This window comes from Aquarana catesbeiana, linkage group LG05 (assembly GCF_042186555.1).
Source record: "Aquarana catesbeiana isolate 2022-GZ linkage group LG05, ASM4218655v1, whole genome shotgun sequence".
NCBI lineage: Eukaryota > Metazoa > Chordata > Amphibia > Anura > Ranidae > Aquarana > Aquarana catesbeiana.
The window spans coordinates 43,068,950-43,089,772 of record NC_133328.1 but is presented as its reverse complement, the minus strand read 5'-3'; the positions used below and the strand labels follow the sequence as shown (position 1 = coordinate 43,089,772).

The following is a 20,823-nucleotide window of genomic DNA, read 5'->3' as shown; positions in this document are numbered from 1 at the left end:
ATGACACAAGGGGAGGGGCTTGTACAATAGGGTGCCACCACATGTTTAGGGCTTCACAATGTCCAAACTATATAGAAAAGTCCCAATGCAGCCAACAATGTGTGAACATTTTCCACGGGTGATGGATATTTCAGAAGTCTGTAGAAGCATGACAAGGAGAAAGAGATAATAATCGCCGTTTAGAAAGTTTATTATCTCACAGCGCCGGCTTATGATATCAGATATGCCGGAATGAAAATTGTTGAGCTTAGCTCTCTTTTATATTACAAAAAATGTTGATCTGTGTTTTGAAGATGATGTGATATAAAATGCAAGCTGGTGCCATCATCCCTTAAAAATGTCTTTAAATAGGAAGCATCAGTCATTGTCTGCATTTATGTTTATTACAGGCTTGGTGGCATTTTTTTTTTTAAGGATTCCCCAGAGCACATCCTCCAGTCATTCACCAAAAACCATTAACCATATTGATGCACATTTACTGATATTGTCACTTTTCCCAACATTTGTCGTGTTCTTTGATGGGGAATGGTGGTTGTTTGTAACGATTCCTAAAACAGACAAAATGAATTCTGCATTCCCTGCACATTCCCCATCAGTTTCAAATCTAACATTCACCAGACTGATAATGAAAATTCAATAAATGTCTGTGGAGGGGTGACTCCATTTTCCTTTTTTTTAAAGTTTTGGACATACAGTGGAACCTTGGTTTACGAGTAACGCAGTTAACGAGCGTTTTGAAAGACGAGCAACTTTTTTTTTTCAATAATGACTCGGTTTTGCGAAATACTACGTTCCCGAGTGTCTCTGAGCCTTTCCGAGGCTTTCTGAGTTCAGCCGAGCTGTACCAGAGTATTTCAGAGGCTCTCCGGCGCGCCCCCAACTCTGGCCACATGCGGTATTGCATGCAATAGAAGTCAATGCGGAACGAATTATCTTCGTTTCCATTGACTTCTATGGGGAAACTCGCTTTGATATGCGAGTGCTTTGGATTACAAGCATTCTCTTGGAACGGATTATGCATGTAATACAAGGTTCCACTGTAGTGGAGATGGATTAGGACACCTGAATCACCCCTTTAAGGAGATTGACCCTCTCTATTTGTTCTGTTTACTGTTATCACTAAAAGTAAAAAAAAAAAAAAAAAAATCCCAAATTTTGGGTTGTTCCCAGAACAGTAATAGAGGGGAAATCTTCCAATGGAGACACTAGTTCTGGTGACCTGGGGCCCCCCAGTGGATTCCCTTAAAATTGTTAACAGTAAAATCAGTGTGTATATGCAGTAAAGCAGGGATATGCAAATAGCGGACCTCCAGCTGTTGCAGAACTACAAGTCCCATTAGGTATAGCAAGACTCTGACAGCCATAAGCATGACACCCAGAGGTAGAGGCATGATGGGACTTGTAGTTTTGCAACAGCCAGAGGGCCGCTAATTGCATATCCCTGCACTAAAGCATGCTTGTTATACTCACTGTGGAATCTAAGGGGTTAATCCTCTGCATTGTGTAAAAAGGCTGTTTGATCCTGTCTTCTGATCCTCCCCTTCTTCTACAATCCCCAATCCATCTCCTGATAGAACAGAGCCTTGAGGGCACTCTGCGCATGCTCAGTTTGGTGTGTATTGCAAGAGTGTTTTTTTTTTTTTTTTTTTTTGGGAGGGTGCATGTGATGAGCACAGGGCCAATCAGCACTGTTCAGGCAGAGGGTCAGGGGTCATGCAGCCTCATAGGACAGTCAGAGGAGAATGAAAACTCCTCCTACAAGCTTCAACCAGACTCTGATAGAAGTCACAAGACTGCTATATACTGCTGAATAGAAAAGGTATTTAGCAGTTTACTAAAAATAATTGCATTTCCATGTTCTATGTACTGTGGGAGACCACATATAATGAATGCAGGGTTCTGGGTTTAGTAACACTTTAATTTGTAAGAATTTCCCCTCATTTCCTGTTGTGGTTATGGGACAGGAAGTGAAGGTAAATCTCCCCAATGGGACACAGATGGCAAAAAACTCACAGGGGTTATTAACTAGTGATGCACTGAAATTTCAGCCACTGAAAATCATCGTCTGAAAATAGGGTTATCAGCATCTTGCCGATAGAGAAAAAGGTGGCGGTAATGGCGCCGAAAACGCATGCGATTTTGCCACAATTTTACCATGCTTGGTGTGGTTTTCATAGGTCACTTCAAGAACGTAATACAGGTGCATTATTGATGTATTCTTGCTGCGTTTTCAATGCATTTCACATTTCTTGCGCCAAAGGTGTCGATAATAGCTGACAATAAATTAATATTCATTTAAATGTATGATATTATTTAAAAAGTCAAATATAATACAATTATATAAAGAAATACATCGATATTTTTTAAAAACTGTCATTTTCGGTTTCGACCAAGCGCATCCTGAATTTTCATTTCGGTGCACCACTAGTTATAACCCCCCTTACTCTATACAAGAAGAAAGAAATACATTTTGCCTATAGTTCTACCTTAATGAATTCAGAGCTGCATTTCACTCTTATACAATATACCTGCTTGGATTTCAGCTTTAAAATAAAATATTTTTAAACTAACCTGAAACTCCAGCCAAAATTTTCTGTTGTCATTTTTGGGGTAGGAAAGGGTTAGAGCCTCTGTGGGATTTATTTTTCAGCCTTTAGTCAATATCCCAGATACATGACATCCACTGGCCATCTAACCAGTGCAAATCTGACATAAAATAAACATGATGAATGTCATGGGATATTTCCCAGGGGAACATCCAATAAAACATTAACCAGTGAATGTTGTATAAATATGTCCCATATAGCTGACATGTCATATATCCCCCTCTGTACTGTACATCGCAGAGTCTGACCTAAAAGAAAATAAAAAGTCTGATCCTAAAAATAATGAAATAATTGGTGTCGGATCTTCTTCTTGGATATCTATAACTATCTATAATTCTTTTAAAGTTTGGCAATGGAGTCAGTTCTTATAATAAAAAGGCCAGCTCCATGTCTGGGATTGTTAATATTTAAAGTCCAATTCTACATTTATGACAAAATGGATATTTTAAGACACCACGGAACATCAACGTTGTACATAACATTCATTATGTCTCTTCCCCTGTATGGCTATTAAGGCTATTGAAGTCATCACTGAGCTATCTATAAAATGTAATGCGTTGGTGGACAGTCTGTAGACATCGGTTACAGGTGAGTCTATGGAATGATCTGTATAGGTGCACAAAGAGCTTTCCTAATGAGGCCATACATGGATCGAAATTCAACCGGTTCAGCAGGGGCTGGACGAATTTCAGTCCATGTATTGGACAGGCTGGTTGTACACAAGTCAATCTACTGAACAACTTCTGTACAACCAGCCTGTTGGGTTTTTCCTGATCGATCAGTGCTGCAGGCTATACCTGGAAGCACTGATCAGTGTATTCTGATGGCAGAGAAGTCTCCTCGCTGTCAGAATACAATAGCTCAGTGTGGATGGGGGAACTGGGTCTTTTTTTTTTTTCATTCAACCCACTGGTTGAATGAAAAGAAGAAAAAGGAATTATGTACAATATCTCACATAAGTGAGTACACCCCTCACATTTTTGTAAATATTTTATTATATATTTTCTTATGAATGTAGCAGTATGTTGTGTCATTTAGTTTATTTATTACAGGTTATACAGCACCCTCAATTTATGCAGTGATATATATATACATATGTGTATATATATATATATATATATATATATATATATATATATATATATATATATATATATATATATATTTTATTATATATATATATATATATATATATATATATATATATATATATATATATATATATATATTTTATTATATATATATATATATATATATATATATATATATATATATATATATATATATATATATATATACATATATATATACACACATATATATATATATATATATATATATATATATATATATATATATATATATATATATATATATATATATATATATACAGTATCTCCCAAAAGTGAGTACTCCCCTCACATTTTTGTAAATATTTTATTATATCTTTTCATGTGACAACACTGAAGAAATGACACTTTCCCATGATGCTTATACACTCTGCATTGTAGTTGAGCATCATGGGAAATGTAGTTCCAAAACATCTGGGGTGCCAAGGTTCGCCATCACTGTCCTAGGCCATCTTTATGTAGAGCAACAATTATTTTTATCAGATCCTCAGAGAGTTCTTTCCCATGAGGTGCCATGTTGAATTTCCAGTGACCAGTATGAGAGAGTGAGAGCGATAACACCAAATTTCCTGTTCCCCATTTACACCTGAGACCTTGTAACACTAACGAGTCACATGACACCGGGGAGGGAAAATGGCTAATTGGGCCCAATTTGGACATTTTCACTTAGGGGTGTACTCACTTTTGTTGCCAGCGGTTTAGACATTAATGGCTGTGTGTTGAGTTATTTTGAGGGGACAGCAAATTTACACTGTTATACAAGCTGTACACTCACTACTTTACATTGTAGCAAAGTGTCATTTCTTCAGTATTGTCACATGAAAAGATATAATATATAGCACTGCATAAATTGAGGGTGCTGTATAACGTGTAATAAATAAATAATAAAACTAAATGACACAACACACCTCTACATTCATTTTATATTCTACTGCTACAAGCACTGTGTGTTCAGCAGTTGTAAAAAAATCCTTCACTATGTCCAGTCCTATAGTTAATATTGTGAGCCAATGCAAAGTTCTGCCTTAGATAGATGCCAGAATTGCTGATTTGTCACTGATTATCACAAGAAAAAAAACATAATTATTACATTGTTTTAAAGTGGTATAAAACCCAAAAGCAAACATGTATTATATTGCAACCCACCAATTCTTATGTGATGGCTGCATTAGTTTCCTTTTGTTTAGGTTTTATTTCTCCTTTTTTTAATCTAGTGATCCAGCCAGCAAGTCTGTTTTTTTTTTCTGAAGCACAAGCTCTCCAGCAGAATGTATCAGATTACAGGGATGAGAGAAACCATTCACCACTGGCAGGGGGTCGCTTACAATGATCACCTTTTATTTATTCATGTAAAAACCTTTATCCCAGAAGGAAACAAAAATGTCGCTGTAACTGTTTATAAAGTGTGAGCTGGAGCTTGGCTTCAATTTGTTACTGCATCTAAATCTGCTAACGCATGTAACACTACCATCCCCCAGACTGACAATGCTGCTGTCTGCTGTGCCTCCTGTGCTCATTCGTCCAGAGTTCTGTCTCACTAATACAGGAGGTGCGCTACTGGCCAGATCATCAGGTGAAAACAGAAGGATAAAGCCAAAGAAAAGAAAACGAATGCGGCCACCACATCTAATGATTAGTAAGCTGCATTACTGTATATGACATTTTTGGTTGTGGTTTAATACCGCTTTAACCACTTGCCGACTGCTGCACGCTGATATACATCGGCACAATGGCAGCGGTGGGCAAATGGGCATACCTCTACGTCCCCTTTAATTAGAGGGGCTAGCAGGCCCGCGCGCCCACCGAGTACAGCGTGACAATGCCCGTGGGACCGGCGTACTCGACGTCCGCTGGTCTCCCGGCGATCGTGTCCCAGAGCCACCGAACGGGAAAGTGCCTATGTAAACAAGGCATGTCATGTGACTGGAACTCCATCCCCCCCACAGTTAGAATCACTCCCTAGGACACACTTAACCCCTTCATCGCCCCCCTAGTGTTTATCCCCTTCCCTGCCAGTGTCATTTACACAGTAATCAGTGCATTTTTATAGCACTGATCGCTGTATAAATGACAATGGTCACAAAATAGTGTCAAAAGTGTCCGATGTGTCCGCCATAATGTCGCAGTCACTCTCGCCTAGCAGTAAGAAGGGTCGCTGGTTCAAATCCCAACCATGACACTACCTGCGTGGAGTTTGCATGTTCTCCCTGTGCCTGCGTGGGTTTCCTCCGGGTACTCCGGTTTCCTCCCACACTCCAAAGACATGCTGGTAGATTAATTGGATCCTGTCTAAATTGTCCCTAGTATGTATGAATGTGAGTTAGGGACCTTAGATTGTAAGCTCCTTGAGAGTAGGGACTGATGTGAATGTACAATGTATATGTAAAGCACTGCGTAAATTGACGGCGCTATATAAGTACCTAAAATAAACAAAATAATAAATAAATAAAAATGTCATAAAACTATCCCCCTATTTTGTAGACGCTATAACTTTTGTGCAAACCAATCAATATAAGTTTATTGCGTTCTTTTTTTTTACGAAAAATATGTAGAAGAATACATATCAGCCTAAACTGAGAAAAAAACATTTTTTTATATATTTTTGGGGGATATTTATTATAGCAAAAAGTAAAAAATATTTAGTTTTTTTTTTTTTCAAAATTGTCACTCTTTTTTTATTTATAGCGCAAAAGATAAAAACAGCAGCAGTGATCAAATACCACCAAAAGAAAGCTCTATTTGTGGGAAAAAAAGGACGTCAATTTTGTTTGGATGCAACGTCGCACGACCGTGCAATTGTCAGTTAAAGTGACGCAGTGCCAAATCGCAAAAAGTACTCTGGTCAGGAATGGGGTAAAATCTTCCGGGGCTGAAGCGGTTAAATACCTTGGTTTTCTAAGGCCATACACTAGCAATGTAGCAGGGGCTCCTTGAACAGCTTGCTAAAAATGAATGTGATGCAAATGTGTGTGAATGAGCCATGACTGTGGATTATATACAAGTAAATTCTTCCACATCTGGCACACATTGTGCTGGTCACAATAGATAATATCAGAGCGCTCATTAACCTCCTAGAACGGAATCTCATATTTGCAGTAGTTTAATGCTCTTTTAAACTTGCATGTTGTTCTCAATTGTTTTATTTAGGCTTTCAAACGCGTCATTACTATGTGTGAGATATAAAGAAATACTGGATCTCGGTGACATTGACCTGCCTTCATTCTACATACTTAGAAAGTCAACACCGGATCTGTGTTTGCTATAACTGTTTTCACAGCGCTGTACGACGCTCGGCATGTGATCTGTGTGTCATCTATACATATTCAAATGCTGGGAATTCTGTTGCCCCTTCAAATGACGCAACCAGGGAAAAGTATATTTACTTTATAAACAAATCCAGTTTTTTTCATTACTTTAATTATTGTATAAAAATACACTATATTGTCAAAAGTATTGTGACGCCTGCCTTTACATGCACACTTTATTAGCACCCCAGTCTTAGCCCGTAGGGTTCAATATTGAGTTGGCCCACCCTTTGCAGCTATAACAGCTTCAACTCTTCTGGGAAGGCCGTCCACAAGGTTTAGGAGTGTGTCTATGGGAATGTTTGCCCATTCTTCCAGAAGCGCATTTGTGAGGTCAGGCACTGATGTTGGACGAAAAGGCCTGGCTCGCAGTCTCCACTCTAATTCATCCCAAAGGTGTTCTATTGGGTTGAGGTCAGGACTCTGTGCAAGGCAGTCAGGTTCCTCCACCCCAAACCTCCACTCCTATGGACCTTGCTTTGTGCACTGGTGTGCAGTCATGTTGGAACAAGAAGGGGCCATCCCCAAACTGTTCCCGCAAAGTTTGGGAGCATGAAATGTCTTGATGACGCCTCAAGAGTTCCCTTCACTGGAACTAAGGGGCCAAGCCCAACCCCTGAAATACAACCGCACACCACAATCCCCCCTCCACCAAATAATTGGGACCAGTGCGCAAAGCAAGGTACATATGTACACAAAGTACATATACATGTACTTAGCCTGAAAAAAAGAAAACAAATGCAGCCATCACAGCTAAGGACTGGTAAACTGCAATATATTACATTTTTTGTTTTTGGGTATAGATATTCTTTAAGTATACGTATGTGTACTTTGCATCTTAGAAATGAATTCTGTAAGCAGTTAACATAAACTTGATTATCAAAAAAATATATATATATATATTTTTTTTTTTAATGCTCCAATTTATTCTATTACCATATCTGGTTATATATAATATAGTTATTAAAAAAATGGCACATAAAAAAAATAAATTTGAATTTTTATATTAAATTTAATCTTGAATCTTTTTTACATTCTACAACTGTTTTCGCAATCTTTCTATTCCTGTAATAAAGCCTTTTTGGAAACTTAGAACTTTACCAACATATTTATTACCTGATCCTCCAAAAAAGGCTACAGCCCAGAGATTGTCCGCTGCGTATGACTATATTTGCCTACATTTGTATGGGTGTACTTCTACAATATACTTGAATGTGTTTGTATGAGTGTGTGTGTTTATGTGTTTTTGTTTGTATGTTTGTTTGTGTGTGTGTGTGTGTGTTAATGTGTGTGTGTGTGTTAATGTGTGTGTGTGTGTGTATGTATGTTAGTATGTGTGTGTATATTAATGTGTGTGTGTGTGTATTTTTATGTGTTTGCACGTGTATGTATGTTTGTATGTGTGTATGTTTATATGTGTGTGTGTGTATGTATGTTTTGTGTGTTTTTGTGTGTGTGTGTACATTTATGTGATTGCACGTGTATGTATGTTTGTTTGTGTGTGTATTTGTGTGTGTGTATGTTTATGTGTGTGTAGGTATGTTTGTTTGTGTGTATGTATGTTTACTTGTGCGTGTGTATGTTTATATGTGTGTTTATGTATGTTCATGTGTGCGTATGTATGTTTATATGTGTGTTTATGTATGTTCATGTGTGTGTGTGTATGTTTATATGTGTGTTTATGTATGTTCGTGTGTGTGTGTGTGTGTGTGTGTGTTTGTGTGTGTGTACAGGCATACAAGAACACAAGCAGGATAAACCCTGACCATGACCCTAAGCATCCTACAGCATTACAATGCAGCTTAACATAACAGAACCCTTTAAAAAGGAGTGGATTGTGAAATAGCAAACCTGTGTGTGAAGCCTCAGGTGGCAGTTGTCATCTTTGCACTCCCAGGCAACATTTTTAGGGTGGTAATATTAGTTTAGTATTGCTGATCAGATTTATGCCCAAGAATGAGCCACCACCAAATGAACCAGCAACTAGCCAGATTTCAGTGTCACAGACAGACCAATTTGAGATATAGCCCCACTCACCATTAACATACAGCAGCAACCCTGAAGAAGAGGGAGCCTTTGTTCCCCCGAAACGCATTGGCTTGATCAGTTTTTGCTTCTTTTAATAAAACAACTACATATTCACCTCCATTTTGCTTCTACTTGGATACTGGGCGCTCCGTTTCTCTACCCCTACATTTATATATGGTAGGAATTATTTAAGTCCCATTTCTCAGTGAATTTTCCATACTTAGCATGTTGGCCCGGTTCCTAGAGTACACACATATGTTACATGCATGTGCAAACATGCGCTCACTGCCATACCCTGCATGGGCCATTAGGTGACCACTATATAATGTCCCACTTACTTTACAGACAGACCGGGCAAGCACAAAGTACCAAACACACCATAAGTACAAGATTAATCATGTATTCATTATGAAGCTTTTTTTAATGCATTGTTCTACATTTCTGAAGGGCAGAGTTCCCCTTTAACTTACATTGCCCAACTCAAGTTAGAAGGACGCTGCCACGATAAAACAAAAAAGTCTAGGTGCCGTCATTGCTGACTTGTTTTTGAAGATTCTGTATAAGATCAAGGTTATCATCTTTATCCCTCCTCCGTAACTTGGTGAGTCCCTGACCCTGAAAAAGCAAGCCAAAATCTTCTGTCGGGATGGCCAATATGCTTGTTTTGGGTCAAGAACTCACTATGGCATAAATAAAGGCTTATTGGATATGCCAGAGGTGAGGATTCCCTTATATGTTTTGGGTCACTGGCTCACCAAGGGGGGATACAGATGATGACATGGCGCTTGTACCTCCAAAAACAATCAACACAGCAGCTCCCATGTACTTATTTAGACAGGTTCACTTTACAGCAAGAAGTGGCAGTAGGAAAGACATTATAGTGAAACAAAGTCCTCTGCTGAATGAGTAGCAGATGCTTGGAGAAATATATTGGTAAATAGCACTAACCAAGTAATAACATCTTGAATAAACACAGAAATGTCATAAAACAAACAGCAATACTCCAAAGAAAAACACCATTCACAAAGCCGAGATCAATGCTCTACATATTCAACAGCATAAAAAAGTGCATTAACTGCCAACATGGTTACATAGGTTAGAACAGCAGGAAAAAACTTTTCAAAAACAGAGCAGTTTGACTGAACAATGTCCACCCCCCGACCAACTCTTGGTGAACTACAAGTTTCAGCATAACTTAATGAGGGCTTCTTATTCCTTGACAGCTGTAGAACTGCCATTTTTTTTTAACATCAGCAGCAGATTATTGTATAACCAGTCCACATCAGTGAATTTAGGTTAATCTTGGTGTATCTGGAAGAATCTGTGCCCGGTCCTTTCAATCGCAGCTTTACCAAAGCGCAGCACAGCTTATTCACTAAGCCAGTGCAAGTGCAAGGACTATGGGCAAGGTGTAGCAACCAGTTTGCTTTCGCCAAATATGCTATGGGTGATTACAGTTTGCCCATCTGTTGCCCTTTAGATTTCTTCAGCAACGCAAACCTGCACAGAGGCTGCCACTGCTCTACTTCTAAAAATGCTAGTTGCCTGGCTGCCATACTGATACAGTATTTTATCAGACATTGACCTGACCAGGAGCAAGTATGCAAATTCTAATAACTCTAACAATACATTTCTCTCATTTGCTTCCCTTTGGTCTTTTAAATATACAATTGAATGGGTATAAGTCCAAAAAAAAAAAGATGTTCATCCAGCCAGAAATCTTGTGAGCTGGTAATTTCCTGTAGTCTATGACTCTAGACCAGGGGTCTCCAAACTACGGCCCGTGGGCCAAATACAGCTCACGGCAAGATTTTATGCAGCCCTCTAATGTAAAAGGGGGGGACTCTCATGGGGACCTGGATGTAAGGGGGAACTATGAGGTGGACCCAGATTTAAGGTGGAACTCTGATGGGGACCTGGATCTAAGGAGGGACTATGATGTGGACCCAGATGTAAGGGGGACTGTGATGGGCACCTGGATGTAAGGGGGATTCTGATGGGGACTGGGATGTAAGGGGGGACTATGATGTGGATCCAGATGTAAGGGGGAAACCCTGATGGGGCACTGGATGCAAGGGGGAACTCTGATGGGGACCTGGATGAAAAGGGGGGCTCTGATGGGGACCTGGATGTAAGGAGAGACTATGATGAGGACCCCGATGTAAGGGGGACTCTGATGGGGACCTGGATGTGAGGGGGATTCTGATGGGGACCAGGATGTAAGGGGGGACTATGATGAGGACCCAGATGTAAGGGGGGACCCTGATTGGGCACTGAATGCAAGGGGAACGCTGATGGGGGTCTGGATGAAAGGGGGGCTCTGATGGGTACCTGGATGTAAGGGGGGGACTATGATGTGGATCCAGATGTAAGGGGGAAACCCTGATGGGGCACTGGATGCAAGGGGGAACTCTGATGGGGACCTGGATGAAAAGGGGGGCTCTGATGGGGACCTGGATGTAAGGAGAGACTATGATGAGGACCCCGATGTAAGGGGGATTCTGATGGGGACCTGGATGTGAGGGGGATTCTGATGGGGACCAGGATGTAAGGGGGGACTATGATGAGGACCCAGATGTAAGGGGGGACCCTGATTGGGCACTGAATGCAAGGGGAACGCTGATGGGGATCTGGATGAAAGGGGGGCTCTGATGGGTACCTGGATGTAAGGGGGATTCTGATGGGGACCAGGATGTAAGGAGAGACTATGATGTGGACCCCGATGTAAGGGGGACTCTGATGGGGACCTGGATGTAAGGGGGATTCTGATGGGGACCAGGATGTAAGGGGGACTATGATGAAGACCCAGATGTAAGGGGGGGCCCTGATTGGGCACTGAATGCAAGGGGAACTCTGATGGGGATCTGGATGAAAGGGGGGCTCTGATGGGGACCTGGATGTAAGGGGGATTCTGATGGGGACCAGGATGTAAGGGGGGACTATGATGAAGACCCAGATGTAAGGGGGGACCCTGATTGGGCACTGAATGTAAGGAGAGACTATGATGTGGACCCAGATGTAAGGGGGGCTCTGTTGGGGACCTGGATGTAAGGGGGAACTTTGATGGAAACCTGGATGTAAGAGAGGAGTCCAATGTAAGGGGAACTCCAATATAGGAGGGACATTGATTGGGACTGTGAAGCAAGGGGTGACTATTTGGAATTTCTTAGTTTTTTTTCTTTGATTTTCTGAAAAAAAAAACTCCAAATAAAACTTACTCAGCAATTTTTTTTTACTTGGCTCATGAATATTTGTAAAATCTTCGATGTGGCCCTTGTACTGAAACATTTGGAGATCCCTCCTCTATGCTGTTAACAGTTGGCATTGCTCCCTGCTACCTTCCCTGCAGTCCTAACACACTCCCTGTCCTAGGGTGACAACACTGCTCAGTAGAGTTGTCACCATAGTTAATGGCAGAATTATCAGGTTAAAATAAAGGGAAAAAAGTAATGCAGCCACCACATCTAAGGCCAACCATACACTGTATAATCTCCTTTAGGTCTATCAACTATGTAGTACAAGGTCCTGCCCGATTTGATAATGACTGAATGGATTATTTAGGTTCTTCGTAATACATAGTTTTGATAAAGGCTAAAGGAGACTGTATATAGATTATATAATCGGAATGCATTGTGTATGGCCAACTTAAGGACGGGTAAACTGCAATACTATACATTTTTGTTCTTGGCATTAGATATATTTTAAGCTCTGTTATCATCTGCATGCTTATCCTGAGTCACTGGTTAATAAAGTACTGAAGTCAGAGACAGCCAAGCAATTAGTATTTTCAGTAATGGCACCCTAATATACACGTTCATTTTAAACAATCCCAGAAAAGTTTAGTTGGATTCATTTAAATACCCAGCAAACTCAACAGATGATCAGGAAATAATGAAACAATAATTAAATCTGCCAAAACTTGGTGTCATCTGCCTATTTAAAAGAATTTATTTTTTTATTTTCTTAAAATATGCTCCCCAGTTCCCAACACCTGATCATTATAAATCAGAGGCATTGCCAGAATGCAAGGATTGATCAAGCCAGCTCTTGCCTGTATCTATTAATAATGATATCCAGGTAGCTAGCTGGCAAGTTTCAATGCTAATCAATACAGCTGTAATATCAGTTTGCATTGATTTTGTGGTATTTTTAAAAGAGGAAAAAAGAGCATCCTTCCTCATCAGGAGAGCTCTACAATGTCTCTATATCCAGAGATCTCTACAATGTCTCTATATCCAAAGATCTCTACAATGTATCTACATCCAGAGATATCTACAATGTATCTATATCCAGAGATCTCTACAATGTCTCTATATCCAGAGATCTCTACAATGTATCTATATCCAGAGATCTCTACAATGTAGATATATCCAGAGATCTCTACAATGTAGCTATATCCAGAGATCTCTACAATGTATCTATATCCAGAGATCTCTACAATGTATCTATATCCAGAGATCTCTACAATGTAGCTATATCCAGAGATCTCTACAATGTATCTATATCCAGAGATCTCTACAATGTATCTAGATCCAGAGATCTCTATAATGTATCTAGATCCAGAGATCTCTTCAATGTATCCAGAGATCTCTGCAATGTAGCTATATCCAGAGATCTCTAAAATGTATCTATATCCAGAGATCTCTACAATGTATCTATATCCAGAGATCTCTATAATGTATCTATATCCAGAGATCTCTACAATGTATCTATATCCAGAGATCTCTATAATGTATCTATATCCAGAGATCTCTACAATGTATCTATATCCAGAGATCTCTATAATGTATCTATATCCAGAGATCTCTACAATGTATCTATATCCAGAGATCTCTATAATGTATCTATATCCAGAGATCTCTACAATGTATCTATATCCAGAGATCTCTATAATGTATCTATATCCAGAGATCTATTAGATGTATCTATATCCAGAGATCTCTATATCCAGGAATCTCTACAATGTATCTACACAATGCCATTGTATTTTTTTATTTTTTATTTTTTTGCAACATTATAGCAAACTCTACCCACCACATTCTGGCCATAGGACCCGGATACAGAAGTGGAACACTTGAAATTCTGAGCATATCCATCAATGCCATGCTGCTCAGCCTTTCCAGGCATTCCTATTTGCCTCCCTGGTGGGGACAACTTTTTTAGCCTTGCAAAATAGAACCCCTTTAAAGCGGTATTAAACCCAAAACCAAAATCGAACATTATTGCAGCTTATCAATCATCAGATGTGGTGGCTGCATTCATTTTCCTTTTTTTTAGGCTTTTTCCAACTATTTATACTTGGTGTTCTGGCCAGCAACACACCTCCTGTATTAGAGTGTCCCTACTCTGAATGAAGGAGCACAGGGGGCACATTTGGAAAGGAGCATTGTTATTCTGGAGGGAGGGGAGTGTTAGATGTACTAGCATATTTAGATACACTAACAACTGGATGCCAAACTCCAGCACACACTTTTTAAGCAGTTACAGTAACAGTTTTATTATCGTTTGGGGGGGAGTGGAATGTTAGATGTACTAGCAGATTTAGATACACTAACATAATGGAAGCCTAACTCCAGCTTACACTTTTTGAGCAGTTACAGCAACGGTTTTTCATTCCGTGTGTGTGTGTGTGTGTGTGTGTGTGTGTGTGTGTGTGTGTGTGTGTGTGTGGGGTTAGGGGAGCAGTGTGTTAGATGTACTAGCACATTTGGGATACACAAACTACAGCCAAACTCAAGCTGGTGATGCAGTTAAAAAGCAGTTACAGCAAGGTTTTTTTTTACTTTTGAGATAAAGGTTTTATATAAATAAATAAATAAATAAAATGATCATTGTAAGCACCCCTGTCAGTGGTAAATGGTTTGTCTCAACCCATTAACTGCTACATCTACAGGACAGTTTTGTCCTGTTGAGGAAAAACAGGCTTACTGGCCAAAATAAAAGGAAAGAAAGCCTAAAAAATAAATAATGCAACCACCACATCTAAGAATTGATAAGCTGCAATATAATAAAGGTTTGCTTTTTGGGTTTAATCAGTTGCAGCAACAGTCTTTCTTTACTTTTGTGTGAGGGTGTGTGTGTTGGGGGGGGGGGGGGATAGCAGAGGGTTAGGATGTACTAGCAGATTTAGATGCACTAACAAATGGAAGCTAAACTCCAGCTTGCACTTTTTCAAATGTTACAGCAACATTTTTTTCTTTCCTTTTGAGGGGGGTGGGAGGGAAGTGTTAGCCAAACTAGTAGATTTAGACACACTAACAAACTAAAGCCAAACTCAAGCTCACACTGGAGTTACAGCAACTTTTTATATATATATAAATTACAAAATAACAGGCCAAAATAAAAGAAAAAAAAAAGCCTAAAAAATAAAGAATGCAGCCACTGCATCTAAGAATTGGTAAGCTGCAATATAATAAAGGTTTCTTTTTTGGGTTTAAGCAGTGACAGTAACAGTTTGTCTTTCCTTTTGAGGTGGGTGGAAGAAAAGTGCTAGATGTACTAGCAGATTCAGATACACTAACAAACTAAAGCCAAACTCCGGCTCACACTGCAGTTGCAGCAACATTTTTATTTATTTTTTTTTTTCCTTTCGAGATAAAGGTTTTAGAATTATATAAATAAACAAATAAATGATCATTGTAAGCACCCCTGTCAGTGGTAAATGGCTTGTCTCCAAGCCTAAAAAATAAAGAATGCAGACACTGCATCTAAGAATGGATAAATATAAAAAGGTTTTATATAAATACATTAAAAAAAAAAAGATCATTGAAAGCACCCCTGTCAGTGATACATGGTTTGTCTCTAACTGCTACAATTACAGGCTTACTGGCCAAAATAAAAGGAAAGAAAGCCTAAAAAAATAAAGAATGCAGCCACAACATCTAAGAATGGGTAAGCTGCAATATAATAAAAGAAAGAAAGAAAGAAAGAAAGAAAGAAAGAAAGAAAGAAAGAAAGAAAGAAAGAAAGAAAGAAAGAAAGAAAGAAAGAAAGAAAGGAAGGAAGGAAGGAAGGAAGGAAGGAAGAAGTGATAAATGGCTTGTCTGGACCCTCTAACTACTATACACTAACAAACTAAAGCCAAACTCCGGCTCACACTGCAGTTACAGCAACATTTTTATTTTATTTTTCCTTCACGGATAAAGGTTTTAAACAAATAAACAAATAAATGATCATTGTAAGCACCCCTGTCAGTGGTAAGTGGCTTGTCTCCAAGGCTAAAAAATAAAGAATGCATCCAGCACATCTAAGAATGGGTAAAGCTGCAATATAATAAAGGTTTGATTTGGAGTTTAACACCGCTTTAGAGTGCAATGCCGCCTGCAGCAGCAGTCGAGTCCTCCTCCCAGCAGCAGAAGTAGCCTAGGCATGGGAATGGTGGTCCTTACCGGTAAGGTGGTGCCAGTCTTGCGGAGGGGCCCCCTGAAAACTCCTTTAATACTACGGAAGTGCCCATTGCTGAGATGAGTGGAGCTGATGACAAGGTAGTAGCACGCCATACGGTCCACAGTCTCCCATAGGTGGGCAGATCGGGCATACGATGGGCAGATCAGCAGTCCATGGAAAACCTTCTTCCTCCAAGGATCCCTGGGAAGGAATGGGGGGTAATATTGAGGCTTTCCCGCCCCCCACACCCCCCCAAATGTCTCTCCAGCTAGCAAGAGAAGCGAGCTCTGTAATCCTCCTGCAGGAAGAACGATCCCCCCAAAAATAAGAATATAGAAGTGACAGCTCAGCACCGGGCTGTCATCACCGGCGGGGACACACCGACCGGCCGCTCTCCGCGGTGCTGAACACAGATCATCCCTCCAAATCTACACCGATCCCCCACAACGATCAGCAGCCTGCCGGTCCCTTCCCACCGGGAGCATCCATCACCGAGACATCGCAACCATCCTACCGGCATTCAACGGTGATCGGCGGCTGGGTGAACTTTCCGTGTGTGTGTCTGCGTGCTTCCATATGATCCGTGTGTGTCGCTATGCCGAGGCTTTGTGGGAGCAGGCGGCGTGCATTCTCCACCCCCAGCTATTCCCCTCTTCTCTCCCTCTCTCTCCTCTCTCCTCTTCTCTCCCTCTCTCCTCTTCTCTCCCTTCTCCTCTCCCTCTCTCCTCTCTCTCTCTCCTCTCTCTCCTCTTCTCTGCTACCTGCCAGCTCCAGCTCTGGCTCAGTATTAAGCAGTAGGCAGGAGAGGCAGCAGCAGCCTCCCAGCTGGCCAGAGCATTGATCCATTCAGCCCTAAATAGCATAGAGAAGGAATAAGGGATCAATGGGCTGCACAGGGCAAAGGGGCACACCTGGTGCAATGTACAACCCCTACAACCCCACACAACACTCACACACATACACTGACACTAAACCCCAAAACCCAAAATGTCATTTATTGATAGCTTACTAATCAGATGTGGTAGTTGCATTTTATTTTTATTTTTTTGTATTTTTGGCTTTCTTTCCTTTATTTTCATTTGGTGATCTGGCCAGTAAGTCTGTGTTTTTTCAACAGATCAAATTCTCCTACAAATGTAGCACTTTTATGCCCCGTACACACGGTCGGACTTTGTTCGGACATTCCGACAACAAAATCCTAGGATTTTTTCCGACGGATGTTGGCTCAAACTTGTCTTGCATACACACAGTCACACATAGTTGTCGGAAAATCCGATCGTTTTAAACGCGGTGACGTAAAACACGTACGTCGGGACTATAAACGGGGCAGTGGCCAATAGCTTTCATCTCTTTATTTATTCTGAGTATGCGTGGCACTTTGTCCGTCGGATTTGTGTACACGCGATCGGAATTTCCGACAACGGATTTTGTTGTCGGAAAATTTTATCTCCTGCTCTCCAACTTTGTGTGTCGGAAAATCCGATGGAAAATGTCCGATGGAGCCCACACTTGGTCGGAATTTCCGACAACACGCTCCGATCGGACATTTTCCATCGGAAAATCCGACCGTGTGTACGGGGCATTAGAGTGTTGAGACAAACCATGTACTCATAGGTGTGCACAGCCTATTGCATTAGGGCAGGGGGTCTCAAACTGGCTGCCTTCCAGCTGTTGCAAAACTGCAAGTCTAATGTGGCATTGCAAGGCTGACAGTTACAAGCATGACTCCCACAGGCAGAGGCATGATGGGACTTGTAGTTTCGCAACAGCTGGAGGGCCGCCAGTTTGAGACCCCTGCATTAGGGTATGCACCCCATCATTCAAACACACATGCATGTGTGTATGTGTATATACAGTTTATATATATCTACATATCTGAAAAATAGTTTTACGTATATATTTTTCTAATTTCACTTCACCAACTTAGACAATTGTGTTCTGATCCATCACATATAATTCACATTAAAAAAACATTGAACTAAAGGCTGTAATGTAACAAAATAGGTAAAAAGCCAAGGGGGGTGAATACTTTTGCAAGGCACTGTAAGTATATATATATATACATATATATATAGATAGATAGATATAGATATATCTATCTATCTATATCTATATCTATATCTATCTATCTATCTATCTATCTATCTATCTATCTATCTATCTATCTAGATACTTACAGTGCCTTGCAAAAGTATTCAACCCCCTTGGCTTTTTTACCTATTTTGTTACATTACAGCCTTTAGTTCAATGTTTTTTTTTAAATCTGAATTATATGTGGTGGATCAGAACACAATAGTCTAAGTTGGTGAAGTAAAGAAGTAAAAATAGAAAAATATATACATAAAACTATTTTTCAGAAATAAAAAACTGATAATTGGCATGTGCGTATGTATTCACCCCCTTTGTTATGAAGCCCATAAAAAGCTCTGGTGCAACCAATTACCTTCAGAAGTCACATAATTAGTGAAATGATGTCCACCTGTGTGCAATCTAAGTGTCACATGATCTGTCATTACATATACACACTTTTTTGAAAGGCCCCAGAGGCTGCAACACCTAAGCAAGAGGCACCACAAACCAAACACTGCCATGAAGACCAAAGAACTCTCCAAACAAGTAAGGGACAATGTTGTTGAGAAGTACAATCCGGGTTAGGTTATAAAATATATCCAAATCTTTGATGATCCCTAGGAGCACCATCAAATCTATCATAACCAAATGGAAAGAACATGGCACAACAGCAAACCTGCCAAGAGACGGCCGCACACCAAAACTCACGGACCGGGCAAGGAGGGCATTAATCAGAGAGGCAGCACAGAGACCTAAGGTAACCCTGGAGGAGCTGCAGAGTTCCACAGCAGAGACTGGAATATCTGTACATAGGACGACAATAAGCCATACGCTCCACAGAGTTGGGCTTTATGGCAGAGTGGCCAGAAGAAAGCCATTACTTTCAGCAAAAAAACAAAATGGCACGTTTTGAGTTTGTGAAAAGGCATGTGGGAGACTCCCAAAATGTATGGAGGAAGGTGCTCTGGTCTGATGAGACTAAAATTGAACTTTTTGTCCATCAAAGAAAACGCTATGCCTGGCGCAAACCCAACACATCACATCACCCAAAGAACACCATCCCCACTGTGAAACATGGTGGTGGCAGCATCATGCTGTGGGGATGTTTTTCAGCAGTCGGGACTGGGAAACTGGTCAGAGTTGAGGGAAAGATGGATGGTGCTAAATACAGGGATATGCTTGAGCAAAACCTGTAGCATTCTGTGTGTGATTTGAGGCTAGGACAGAGATTCACCTTCCAGCAGGACAATGACCCCAAACACACTGCTAAAGCAACACTTGAGTGGTTTAAGGGGAAACATGTAAATGTGTTGGAATGGCCTAGTCAAAGCCCAGACCTCAATCTAACAGAAAATCTGTGGTCAGACTTAAATATTGCTGTTCACAAGTGCAAACCATCCAACCTGAAGGAGCTGGAGCATTTTTGCAAGGAGGAATGGGCAAAAATCCCAGTGGTAAGATGTGGCAAGCTCATAGAGACTTATCCAAAGCGCCTTGGAGCTGTGATAGCCACAGTTAGTGGCTCTACAAAGTATTGACTTTAGGGGGGTGAATAGTTATGCACATTGACTTTTTCTGTTATTTTGTCCTATTTGTTGTTTGCTTCACAATAAAAAAAAAAAAAATCTTCAAAGTTGTGGGTATGTTCTGTAAATAAATGATGCAAATCCTCAAACAATCCATGTTAATTCCAGGTTGTGAGGCAACAAAACATGGAAAATGCCAAGGGGGGGTGAATACTTTTGCAAGGCACTGTATATATTTATACACAGTATACATATATGGTTGTTAGACCTGTTCTAGGGACAACAAATCACATCCACATCCCTGGGATATATTGAAGAGAAAAAGAAGAGTTGAAAATATATGTATTACAGTATCTCACAAAAGTGAGTACACCCCTCACATTTTTGTAAATATTTTATTCTATCTTTTCATGTGACAACACTGAAGAAATGACACTTTCTACAATGTAAAGTAGTGAGTGTATAGCTTGTATAACAGTGTAAATTTGCTGTCCCCTCAAAATAACTCAACACACAGCCATTAATGTCGAAACTGTTGGCAACAAAAGTGAGTACACCCCTAAGTGAAAATGTCATGTTTGGCCAGCATATATATATATATATATATATATATATATATATATATACAGTATGTACACAGTATACATACACAAACACACACATTGTAATGTGATGGAACTACACAGGTGTCTCATTGCCCATACATATACTTTGGGATTCCCACCACACTTTTCTATTGTTTACTATCCATTACACAAACCAGAAAATTCCT

General features: G+C 40.1%; 1 protein-coding gene across 1 annotated transcript in view; it reads right to left on the bottom strand.

The window, feature by feature from the left end:
- ZNF804B (zinc finger protein 804B) overlaps positions 1 to 17,856 on the bottom strand; it is a 540,066-nt gene extending 522,210 nt beyond the window's left edge. The window contains exon 1 of the mRNA XM_073629664.1: positions 16,458 to 17,856. Within this exon, the coding sequence (XP_073485765.1) occupies positions 16,458 to 16,568 (111 nt within the window). The 5' untranslated portion in view covers positions 16,569 to 17,856. The remainder of the gene's footprint in view (positions 1 to 16,457) is intronic.
- Positions 17,857 to 20,823: the final 2,967 nt, after the last annotated feature.